This window comes from Cyprinodon variegatus, unplaced genomic scaffold (genome assembly GCF_000732505.1).
Source record: "Cyprinodon variegatus isolate N-32 unplaced genomic scaffold, C_variegatus-1.0 Scaffold338, whole genome shotgun sequence".
In the NCBI taxonomy this organism is placed as follows: Eukaryota; Metazoa; Chordata; class Actinopteri; order Cyprinodontiformes; family Cyprinodontidae; genus Cyprinodon; species Cyprinodon variegatus.
This window is the reverse complement of record NW_015150791.1, coordinates 810542-822641: the sequence shown is the minus strand read 5'-3', so window position 1 is coordinate 822641 and position 12100 is coordinate 810542. Positions and strand designations below refer to the sequence as shown.

Sequence of the window (12100 nt, the reverse complement as noted above, 5' to 3'; positions counted from 1 at the left end):
ATATATATATATATATATATATATATATATATATATATATATGCCTTGATCTCTTTTCTTTTGATCTCCGGGTTTTGCACCTTTCCTCCATCTGCGTGTCAGGTTGCACTGCAACCGACCTAACATGGCTATTTTTATTATTGTTGTCATTGGTAAACATCACTCATCTGCGTGCCTAAGCCACCTTCTTATTGGCGGAATTAATTGTCTCTCGCACGACTTCCGCCCGTTTGTCGGCTATTGATTGGTCCTCCCGTCGTTCTGACCCCGCCTTCCTCCTCATCGTGGTGTGTCTAAGCGGTTTGGTTGTGTCCCCGGTCTGGCACGTTCCTGGCTAAATCTTCTACAGTGTAAAATTGGACCCCCCCCTCTAATTTAACCAGGCCCTAAAACAACCCCTTTAATTTATCATATCTGCCACTTAATCCCCGCTCTGTAGACACCTAAAAATCTGCACCAGACACCTCGGACTGGAAGATGGCGGTGGTAAGCGGGATGTTGGGGTCGGCTATAGCCCGGCTGGAGGGCCGAGAGTTCGAGTATCTGATGAAGAAAAGGTCGGTGACCATCGGCCGGAACTCTTCCCAGGGCTCAGTGGACGTCAGCATGGGCCACTCGAGCTTCATATCCCGGCGGCACCTCGAAATCTTCACGGCCGGGGAGGATGGCACAGGCACGAGGGAGTTCTACCTCCGATGCCTCGGAAAAAACGGGGTGTTTGTTGATGGGGTGTTCCAGAGAAGAGGGGCTCCTCCTCTTCAGCTTCCACGAATGTAAGTCTAGAGGGCGAGGTGTGTGAAATGATTCCCACCAATTAACCCACTCGTGTTTTTTTATTTTTTATTTATATATATAGGTGTGTATTGTTATTGTTGTTAGCCTGCAGCGTTAACGCACGTGCTGTGTTTAGCTTGTTACGTGCTGTTCGTGTGTACAGCAGCTACGTCACATGAAATCTCCATGTCAGACATGCTAATGTGACAATATTACTGCTTTCCCCACTAAATATTACCCTAAAAACCTTCTACCCGTGTTGATAACGTTTCCTTATTGTTTTATGTTGTCATAAAACATGTTGCTGAGGTTATTTGTGGTATTTTTTAACATGTGGCAGCTAGCTTGGGAGGTAGAGGGGACATTAGCTGATTTTATTTCCCCACTTCCGCTGTTTTACATGTGCCACATTCAAGAGTTACTGCCTTTAATATTTATACCACACCTTTATAAACACCTTGGTGAAATAAAATAAAAATACGTAAAATTAAAGAAGGCTCTGTTAAAGTAAAGTCCTTTTAAAACTCACTGTGTTGCTACCATCAATAGTTTTTTTTTTTTTACTAAAGTAAGTGTTATTCTTGTTTGGGTACAATTACCTCAAAAAGAAATTAGGTAATAGGTCTTATTTTGAATAGTCTTAGAAGTTTTTTTTTTGTTTTCCTTTATGCATCAAAAAATATAAAAACAAGGGTTGTTTACCTGAATCCAAAGTTCATAAAATATATCCTAAAGTCTGGAAATCCATACAGCAGATTTCATAACATATTTCAGAATTAAACAAAGCTTAAATAGACAAGCTTTGTGCAAACAAACTAAATCTAGAGTGTAAATTTATATGTTGAAGTGGAAAAATTCAGTAGTTTTGGAGGCGAGGACCTGTTCTCTGCAATACATTATGTGGGCTAAAAGTTTGCCCTAGCATGGTCATGACCCCTCTCTACACTTTATGCTTAAATCCACAAAAACTGTAGCTTTTTTGTGAAAGCTATACTGAATAAAATTTTAAAAAGGAGTCACATGCACCCTTTCATCCATACATTTTCTCTAAGCAGGAGGGCTCCAAAGACAACAACATCCATGCACGCTCCACGTTAAACCTACTAGCTCTTCTGGAGGCCAATTAGTCAAACCTTTATGTCCTTGGAGTATAGGAGGAGTACCTAGAGAGAACCCACATGTTCACAAGAAGAACATACAAACAGCACCCAGTTGGGATTCACACAACAGCTTTGTGCTGCTAGGCAACATTTTAACAAAGGCTTCACTGTACAGCTCTTGCATAAACAACTATGAGCTTTTTTGAGATTTGAGTTGTTTTAATCCAGTTGATCTTGGCCCATCTCCGATTCGCCATTAGCCTTGGCCATTGGGCCAAACTTATGTTTAAAGAATGAATGACAAAAAGAGGAATATCTTCCCCAAGTATGACCTTTTAACCATTTCCTATGGCTAACAGCACCCATTTCATGTGTGATAAAGTTGCTTCCTAACAATTGGGAGACAAATATTCTAGAGGATTATCAATACATCAGTCACCCTATTTAATTAAGCAAACTGTTTTATTTTTACAAAGCATTGACCACTGACATACGATAGCAATACATAGAAATATTGGCTAATGTCCTTAAAAGCAGAAAGCTGAGTTACATATCTGTGTCTTGATGCAGAATGAATGAAAACCAGTAGTAGAATGTCTCAAAGTCGAGGCTGTTTGTAAACCTGGAAGCACCTTGGATGAGAGTCAGCTGAAATGTTACCCCAACTATATCTCCCAGTAACAGCTAGAGAAAGACTCCTTAGTCTTCTGATACATACTTATGCACTAATCGGGTTCAGGTTAGTAAAGTCCTTGTCATCCCAGAAATAGACCTGCTGAAGAGTTTTCCCCTTGGTGAAACAATGCAGTAAAAATCTTAACTGCATAAACCTTGGTTATCCTATTAATTATTAACATTCCTTCATTCCCAATTGGGAAAAGACTGAACAAGTATATTTGTGCTTTTCTATGAAATTAAGAATTCCATATCCAGACCTCAGTCTCATTGAAATGCTGAGTTAGATTCATGGTATGTTTGTGCAAAAACGATTTCCACAAACCAAAGGAAATGTTTAGATCTGAGTAAAGGCCAGATTTTTAATTTCATCCAGACTCTAAAGTAGAAGTAATGATGACATAGACATTGTTAACAACATACACAGAGGTTTAGTCGTGTTCCTCTTTTTCAGTTTTCTTAGTTTTTCTCTGTTTGTTTTTTCTTAACCCGTAACTTTCTAAGAGTTTTTTCTTATTTTCGTTTGAGCTACATACGTTTTAAATATAGCCAAGCACATTAATAGAAAGTTGGACGCTTTAAGACGGATCTGTTATATAATGGTGTTGGTGTATGCCCGTTTTAGATTGTTGTGAAGCTGTCTCTCTGCTCCTCTCTGGGCTTCATTTGGAGCCCCCCAGCTTGCTTGTTGCCTGGCAGAAGGCCTGGGTGGAACACAGCGACTTCACCCCTGGTGTTGTTTCACAGCTTGATTTTTGCCGCCGTCACACCCCCTTCTTTCACGTTCTGTTGCAGGTGTTGTTTCCGCTTCCCCAGCACAAGTATAAAGATCACTTTCACAGCCCTGTCAAATGACAAGAAGGAGCCAAGGAACGTGCCGGAATCACCGGTCAAACCCGTCCAGCCCCAAATTTCACCGCTAACCATCAACATTCCTGACAACATTGCCCACCTCATGAGCCCTCTGCCCTCGCCCACCGGCACCATCAGGTAGGAGCCTTGTTTAGTCGTTTGTGTCGCCATCACAGCGATGAGTCCAAATATGAACGCTTAATTTGGATCTATTTTTGTTTTGTTTAGCGCTGCAAACTCGTGTCCATCAAGTCCCAGGGGGGCGGGACTCTCCAGCTACAGAACGAGTCGCGTTCTCACCTCAGAAATCATAGGAGACAACTCGCAATCAGAAAACGACAAGGAGGCCTCAGGTGAAGACAGCCCAAAGGTGAGAGAACATGCTGCTGAGAGAAGTGAAGCACGACCAGCAGCTTTATTCGTTTTCTAGTTGAACAGAAGCTGATTCTGATAGAAACCAGACCTTTTTCTCTCTTAAAAGGCACGTTGTTCGTGCAGTCATGGTCAGAAAAATAACAAACCCCTCATTTTATAAGAGGATTCTGAAGATTTGAGGAGATCACTCAGTGTTTGAAGGCTATTTAAAGAAACGGTTATACAGCTAACGATTAATCGATTACTGATCACTTGGAATTAGATTAACATTACAAGTCAGGATGAATTCATTACAACTTGAAGCATATCATCGTTGTTAGAAAAATAAATCACAAGTTTATAACATTAAATACAGTTGGTTGTCATTTCAGACGTAATCGCTAGGTTAGCCTCAGCTAGCAGGTTAGCTCGGCAAGTTCATGAAAGGACAACCCCTCAGTTCTGTAAAGTAGGGCTGAAACAATAAATCAGATTAATTGTGATTAATCAATTATTCAAATACTTTTCAACTAATTTAGTAATCGATTAATCATTAGCTGTATAGTTAACAAGTATACAGACTAATCTTTCATCTGTCAATATGCTCTATCCAGATTTTGCAAAAAGTCTGCAAGGAACCTTTTGCTATCCAATTATTAATCGATTAATCGGGAAAAATAATCAACAGATTAATCGGTTTGCAAAGTAATTGTTAGTCGCAGCCCAACTGTAAAGCAAACTACTCTATTGCTCTGGGGGACAAAATTATCTGGGCTTTGACTGCATCAGACCTGTGACTGAAAGGCTGTGAACCTCAATGTGAGCTGAACGCACATTCTTAAGAGGAATGGGTGAAAACTCCTCCACTGTGAGGCGAGAGACTGATAAAGTCAAGGAGAAAACAGCGTTTGAAAAGCTTTGCTGTTAAGTTTTTTAACAAATCCATAAACTGGAGAAACGTGGAATCACGGACTTAGTTTTTCCACCCGGATCCTCTGGGATTTTCCTTTTGTGATTCATAAAAAGAAAGGCAATATGACTGCTTGTTTTCTGTTTGTTACTCTGTATAGGATAATGTTGTTTTAAGCATTATTGTTCAGGCCTAAGAAAGAAACTTTCCTCCACAAACTCACTTTTTTTATTTCTTTTGTTGTTTCCACAGGATGACTCCAAACCTCCGTACTCCTATGCACAGCTAATAGTCCAAGCTATCACCATGGCTCCAGATAAACAGTTAACACTGAATGGAATATACACCCACATCACCAAGAACTACCCCTACTACAGAACGGCTGATAAAGGCTGGCAGGTCAGTGGTTCTACGGGGTCTGTGGGAGGCTCATCAGTTAGAGCAAAACTCACCTGACTGTGCAATGATTGTAATACTTTGGGCTTGTTGTATTTCACCGTATGCATCTTTGGCTTTTTTGGATAGTTTATGTTTAGCAATTAGCTCTGTTTCTTTAAGGTTGGAAGGGCTGCTTTCCATCACCCTAATCTTTAGCCCCCCCCAAGTTTATTCAACAGATAGAGGCCGGAGCCGCTTCACAATGCTAGCATTCCTTCCACCCTGAAGAAGGATGCTGGTGAAGCTAATATGTTATTTTAAACCTACGTTTATCGGAGGTGGGAATATTATTTAGAGCCATGATTCTATTCTGAGTCGGTTCAATGCCAAGTTGTCAGTCTGTAGCGGCAAGCATGTTGGTGTTATGAGTCACAATCACCAGATCTGTGACAGTCGGCTCCCATTTTTCAGAGACAGACTGCAACATGATGTTGACCTTTAGAACCATGTGGCTTCTTGCATCATAAGAGTTTACAAAATACTAGATTCCAGCAGCCAGGTATTTGTTATAGAGTGAGTCACCAAAGACTGGGTTGATCTCTATGCCCATGTTTTTCATGCTAGAACCATGTGGTCATTTAGGTGAAGGTAGGCAACCTTTTTTTGAGTCTCTTGATTAAAGCACTGGGTCAGCTGTAGGGCTGAACCACTTAGCCACAAATCTAAAATGCAATTATTTTTGATCATTTGCGATAGTTTTTTTTTTTTTTTTTTTTTTTTTTTTCCTGAATTCCTTTTGCAGACCTCACAAACATGTAGATGTTTCACTCCAGGGTTTCAGTTTTTAATGACCTTGAAAGCTTGCTTGTCTATAGTGCGATAATGCGGATCCTTATTGTAACCTTTGTTTGGAAAAGTGCTAACTTTACCTGCTAGCTTAGATCAGAGTGCTAGCTAGACGTTTCTCTTTGCTTTTTTTGTGGCAGCAAATTAACTTTAAACATATGGACACCACAAAATCCTGGAGCGAGAGAAAAAAATTTGTCTCTTAGTCCTGTTAAATGTAACTTGACCAAAATTGAGCACCTCTGCGATTTTGAAATTGCAATTTCTTAAATTGTAATTATATTGCAATTATATTTGCCCAGCCCTAGTCAGCTGTCTCAGTTAAAGACTAACAGGATGGTGTGGCAAAACTTGGCTCCATCGTCTGCAACATGCAAGATGAAACCCATGTTATCCACCACACTCTAAGGCCTTAGGTCTTTGGTTATGGAGCAGGTGAGACTCCTGGGTTGTTGTTGTTTTGTTTGCCTGCTTGTAATTGACAGAGTTTGGTGAACCGCTACCAGGGTGAGCTGGTCTCCTGCTGGCAGCTAACTCTGCTGTGTCCTTTAACTCCAGTTAAATCCCCATAATGTCAGCCTGCATATTTGAGGTGCTCCATTGTTTAGTAAAAATTGATCTGTGAGCTCATTTTAAAACAAAATGAGTCCAAATCTTTGCTTTTTAACAAAGAATGAAGTAGTTGAGCCTTTCTTTCTGTTTTGTAGTTTCTTCTCCGCATATTCTTCCCTGGAAAATGTTATAATTTTGATTCTCTGAAATGCTTTTTTCCTGCATTTTGAGGTGGAATGTAGTAAATTTTCTGACGGGATCCAGGTGGAAAAAGGGTCCCAGCGTTCTCACACATGTCACTCTTCTAGCTGGTCTATCTACACGAATCGTGGCGGTCATACAAACAAAACAAGCCGGTCTCTCTCCCTGCCAGCTCCCACATCGGCTTCTCTGATTGGTTGATGTGGCGTGTCAAGCAGCAAAAGTTAAATTTTTCCAGCATTTGAGCAAAGTTTCCTGGAAAAAAACAGGGCGTACAATTTGTCATATTTTTTGTAAACTACAGCGGAACGCATTGCCAGCTAAAAGGCTGTCCAGAACCTTTTGTGTGTTTCATCGGGTTATCATTAGACGCAGGTCTAGATCCCATTCCTACCTAGACGATGTGAGCCATAGTTTCACAGCTCTGTTCAGTATTTTGAAAACTGTCTTATCTGCTGACTAGAGTGATTTATAGAGCTTTTTGTGCTAAATATCAAGAAAAATCCCTCCAGAACAGGAGGGATTTAAAAGACGTTACCTGGGGACTGTTTGTTGCCCCAGGAATAGTTTTATGTGGCCCTGAACCAGAGCAGGGGAATGAAACAAATTTTCCCTTCAGCATATAGAGCTGAAGCAGAACTGCACTAATTTAATTTTCAGCGCTCAAAATGTTAAAGGACAGCAGCATTATTGTCAATATGGAAAATGTTAGAAACATCAGTGTTTCTGCTTTTCAGCCATGTTTTTCACTGCTTTAAATCATATCAACAAACTGGATTCAGTGACCCAGTCTAATCTGACCCTAAATGTAATACAGGACAGAGCGCTGGTCTTTAATCATCTGCTAACCACATCATCTTATTGTAAACCGGCATTAGAGCTCTAACCGGGTATTTTGGAGCCCCCTCCTCTTTTGAAGTGTTTCTATACTGTGTTCGCTGTCCCTGTTTGAAACAGAATGACGTCACAGTGACAGTGGAATGTGTATTGTTTTGTCCAGAACTCGATCCGCCACAACCTGTCGCTGAACCGGTACTTCATCAAAGTTGCCAGGTCCCAGGAAGAACCCGGCAAAGGTTCATTCTGGAGGATCGACCCCGCCTCAGAGGGCAAGCTGATAGAGCAAGCCTTCAGAAAGCGCAGGCCCAGGGGAGTGCCCTGCTTCCGGACCCCAGTGGGGCCCCTCTCCTCCAGGTGCGGTGTATCTCCTGCTACCCCCCACCCACCTTCATCTATGTGCTCCATGTTTCACGTCTGTGATTTTTACTTGCTTTTTGTTGTTGTGTTTCAAGGAGCGCCCCTGCCTCTCCCAACCACATGGGGGTGCTGTCTGCCCACTCTAGCGGGGTCCAGACCCCAGACAGCCTATCTAGAGAAGGGTCCCCAGTCCCCATGGAGCCAGAGGCCCCCCCCGCCCCCCCTGCTCAGGCAGTCCAACCCAAACTGGCTGTTATCCAGGAGGCTCGCTTTACCCAGAATTCTCCAGGTAAATCCTAGCAGCTTCACCAACGAATTCACCGTTTCATTGTCTGTGCTGCTAATAAAGTTTGTTTTCCCTCTAACTCCCAGGCTCCCCCCTCAGCAGCCAGCCTGTCCTAATCGCCGTGCAGCGCCAGATGCCTCAAACCACCATGAAGCCTGTGACCTACACCATGGCAACCACAGCCATGGTAACAACATCAGTAAGCTCTTCCCCTGTCATGCAGACGGTGCACTTGGTCCACCAGATCCCGGCTGTCACCATGGCGACCGTCGGAGGGCAGCCTGCCTCGACAGAGAGCCTGGAGCCTCAAGAGAACGGAGGAGGAGAGCACCAGGAGATCAAAGGTGACTTGACGGGCAGCGTTCTCATCAGAGAACACGCCGGCAGCGCCCGCCGTCTCACGCTTCTCCCTCCTTGTGTTGCAGTCAAAGTGGAGCCAGTGCCGTCCATCAGCGCCTCTTCTATAGGTGGAGTCGGCCGCATCATGCAGAGCTCCCAGGCTGCTCCTCTGACCACCGTTACCATCGTTCAACAAGCCCCGCTTGGCCAGCACCAGCTTCCTATAAAGGCTATAACGCAAAATGGGACTCACCTGGTGCCCATCAGCACTGCTGCTAGTTCAGGTGTCTAATTAACACACTCACATATACTTGGGTAAATGGGTTAAATCAGGGAGCAGCTAATGTTCGCTTTGCAAAGTATGTTTTTTGGAGGGATTTTAAAGCTGCACTATATCAACATAACTTTTCTGCTGGAATCAGCCTGTCTCTGCTCTCTGACTCTAAAGACAGCCTTTTGTTTATCGTCCTTCCTGCGTCTGTCGCTCCAGCAACCGTCCACTGAGTATCAAACAGCCGCTCTCTACAGCCAGTGATAGTTTTTAATAAATTCTTTTTTTTTTTGTCTTTTTCTGCAGCAAACCCTCTCCATCTCCTGGCAACACACGCGTCCGCCTCAGCCTCCCTCCCCACCAAGAGGCAGAATGGAGAGCTGCAGGATCAGCCCGAGTCGAAGAGGATGAAAACGGATGAGGAGAACAACAACGTCGGCAACAACGGCACCACACACAGCACCGGAGAGGCTGACGACAAGTAGCCTCCTGATCCCTAACCCAGCTCTGCCGGGCCTCCATCCTTTCATCCGTCCATCCCGCCCTCCGTCGCCACCCCCCAGGTGCCAAAAAAATAGCACTGACGATTGTGCAAACCCTCCCTATCTGCCACGTATTTAATAGCAGAAAACTCAATGCAAAAACTAGAGACCAAACTGAAAGTGAAAAAGAAGCGTAGCTGATGACTGTGAAACACCCCCGCCCCACCCCCACCCACCTTCTAAGTTTGAGATCCAGAAAGCAAGAAGAAACCAAGATGGAAGTAAGGAAAGTTCAGAACAAAATATTACCTGTGCAACTTCCCCCAAAGACGAACAGGAGTCTCCTCCAGGTAGCATTACGGACAAGTATTAACCCAGAAATGACATCATCAGTAGGCAGGCTTGTGGACGTGTGCACATTCCCATCTCCGGCAGCTAGCCTCCACGTCGACCTACCTAACCGAGTCACGAGTAGAAATGCAGTATTCCGTTGTATCTTTGGCTCTTTATGGAGTGTTAGTCCGTTTTCCAAGGCACAGATGCTGTCTAGTAATAATCCAGAGCAGGAAGCTCTTTAAGAACATCCAAACATCTCGACACGGTATTCCGGGAACCTTTTTGTTGCTGTTTTTGTACGTGGACTGTTCGGTGACATGAATGTAGTCTTACTTTTTTTGTTAAATTTCTTTTCTTTTTTTTTCCTTTAAAGAAAAAAACACTATGGAGTGGATTCTCTGCAGTTTCTGCAAATGAAACGTGGTTCTCGCTGTACATCAACAGATCTTTGTCATATTTTCCAGATATCCTATGAATTAAAAAAAGAAAAAGTATATTCCCGTGTGTATTTGAGCATACGTGTCATTGAGCTTGCATGTAACAGATGTAGAAACAAAAAGTACCAGAGCTGATAATCTGAAATATGGAACTGAAGAAAAACTTCGACTGAATCTAACGCTGTACGATTCTGACCTGTGCTGCACTTAACCTCTTAAATTTATTATTTTTTTCCATCGTTTCATATTTGTATTTGCTCACTTTGTTTTTTCTCTGTCATCGTCGGCTGTGTTTGTTTTTTTGGGGTTCATTTGTCTTTTTTTTTTTTTTTTCATTTCAGGTGACAAAAGTAAAGCTTTTCAGCTTGTGTTCTATGTTCTATGAGCAAAAACAAGTGATAGGTGTTTGTTCTGCTTCAGTGGAGAAATGCTTTTTTTTATAAATTTATTTAAACACAGATTCTCTCAGTTTGTATTTCTTTGAGTAAACCCTTTCAGTTGAGCAAATACAGACTCTATCTTTATTTCTATGTGCTGAAATAAAGCGACTCGTTGGGTTTTAATACGGGCGGTTCAAGCATGAGGGGAAAGAAGAAATGTGTGAATGTGACTGTTTTGTAAAAGAACCACAAATGTTTATTTTGATCAGGGATCATTAACATGGTGCCCATGGATACCAAAGAGGCCTCAGGGGGGGCATCTTCTGAAAACAGCACAACTCACCAGTGGGCTAAGATAGACATTTTCATTTTATTCTGTTGCTCTTCTTTTTAAATCATTTATAGAGCATTTCATACAGATCTTCATCATCAGAGTATTTAAGCATTTATAGAGATTGCAAATTGACAGTATAAAGAAAATTAGGAGTTATGATACAATAAAATATGTATGAAGTTAAGGTGAATGCTGAACCATCCTTCCTCCCTCCTTCCATTCCTCCCTCCCTCCATCCTTTCCTCCGTTCATCCTATCCTTCTCTCCATTCCTTCCTTTTATTCTCCATTCCTTCCTTTCTTCCTTTTATTCTCTATTCCTTCCTTTCTTTCCTTTCCTTCCCTGTATTTATGTATGAAGTTAAGGTAAACACTGATCCATCCAGTTCATAGGTCAGTGTTGGTAGCTCTGCCTATGACTGTATCCATGAAGTAGCCCTCAGCCTTAGAGAGGTTGGTCACCCCTGCTCTAGATGTTTTTTTTTCTTACACCTGTACCAAGTATTGCAGAAATGACAAGCAGATGGATAATTTGTTGAATCCAGTTTAAGTAAGGATGATACCATTTATTTTATTTATTTTTTTACTAATTTTTACAGTTATGAGAAGAATTCTCACCCTGAAAGTTTTGCATGTGAATGTATGTAATGTAAGTTATTTATATATTTGGGTTCATCTGACACGGCTATGAATGTTCGCAGGTCATCATGTTTAGCCGCTCTCCTACATCAAGCCAGCTTTGATTTAGTGATGGCAATTTCGAAGCCCCATGAACCAATTTAACACAATTGACCTAAAGTCGACACCATGCTCGATACGTTTGGTACAGTTTAGAATTGCTCCATCTGCTGGATAGCTATCAGAACTACAATTTAGCTGTCCGCATAATTTCACGATTGAACTTGTTTGTTTGTTCCATGATAATAGTAGCATTGATAATGATTATTCATATAAATAAATACTGGAAAAAGCTCTGACCTTTGAATATTATAAACAGCACTTCTTATGCATTACAGCATCTGTGTAAACGTCTGTGATGGAATAGCACGCATTTGGGAGTCTGTGGGATCTTATCCAATGGATTCTGTATATTTTTTTGCTGTCCATTCATTTTTCCATGCATTTTCAGTCACCCTTCATTGCAATCTCTGGCTGTCTACGGGCGAGAGGCGGGGTACACCCTGGACAGGTAGCAGTACATCACAGAGACAAACATCCATTCACATCTAAGGAGAATGTAGAGAAGCCAATTAACCTAACAGTCATGTTTTTGGACTGTGGGAGGAAGCCATAGTACCCGGAGAGAACCCACACATGCACAGGGAGAACACGCAAACGCCATGCAGCAAGACCCTGGGCTGGGTATCGACCCAGAACCTTCTTACTGCAAGGCAGCA

General features: G+C 42.2%; 1 protein-coding gene across 1 annotated transcript; it reads left to right on the top strand.

Moving 5' to 3' along the window:
• The first annotated feature begins 284 nt into the window (after positions 1–284).
• Positions 285–10495, top strand: foxk2 (forkhead box K2). Its single transcript, XM_015385426.1, has 9 exons — positions 285–773; positions 3345–3539; positions 3630–3771; positions 4918–5064; positions 7643–7836; positions 7935–8128; positions 8212–8469; positions 8551–8748; positions 9042–10495. The coding sequence occupies exons 1-9, from the start codon at positions 478–480 to the stop codon at positions 9218–9220; spliced, it is 1803 nt and encodes a 600-aa protein (XP_015240912.1). The 5' UTR covers positions 285–477; the 3' UTR covers positions 9221–10495.
• Positions 10496–12100: the final 1605 nt, after the last annotated feature.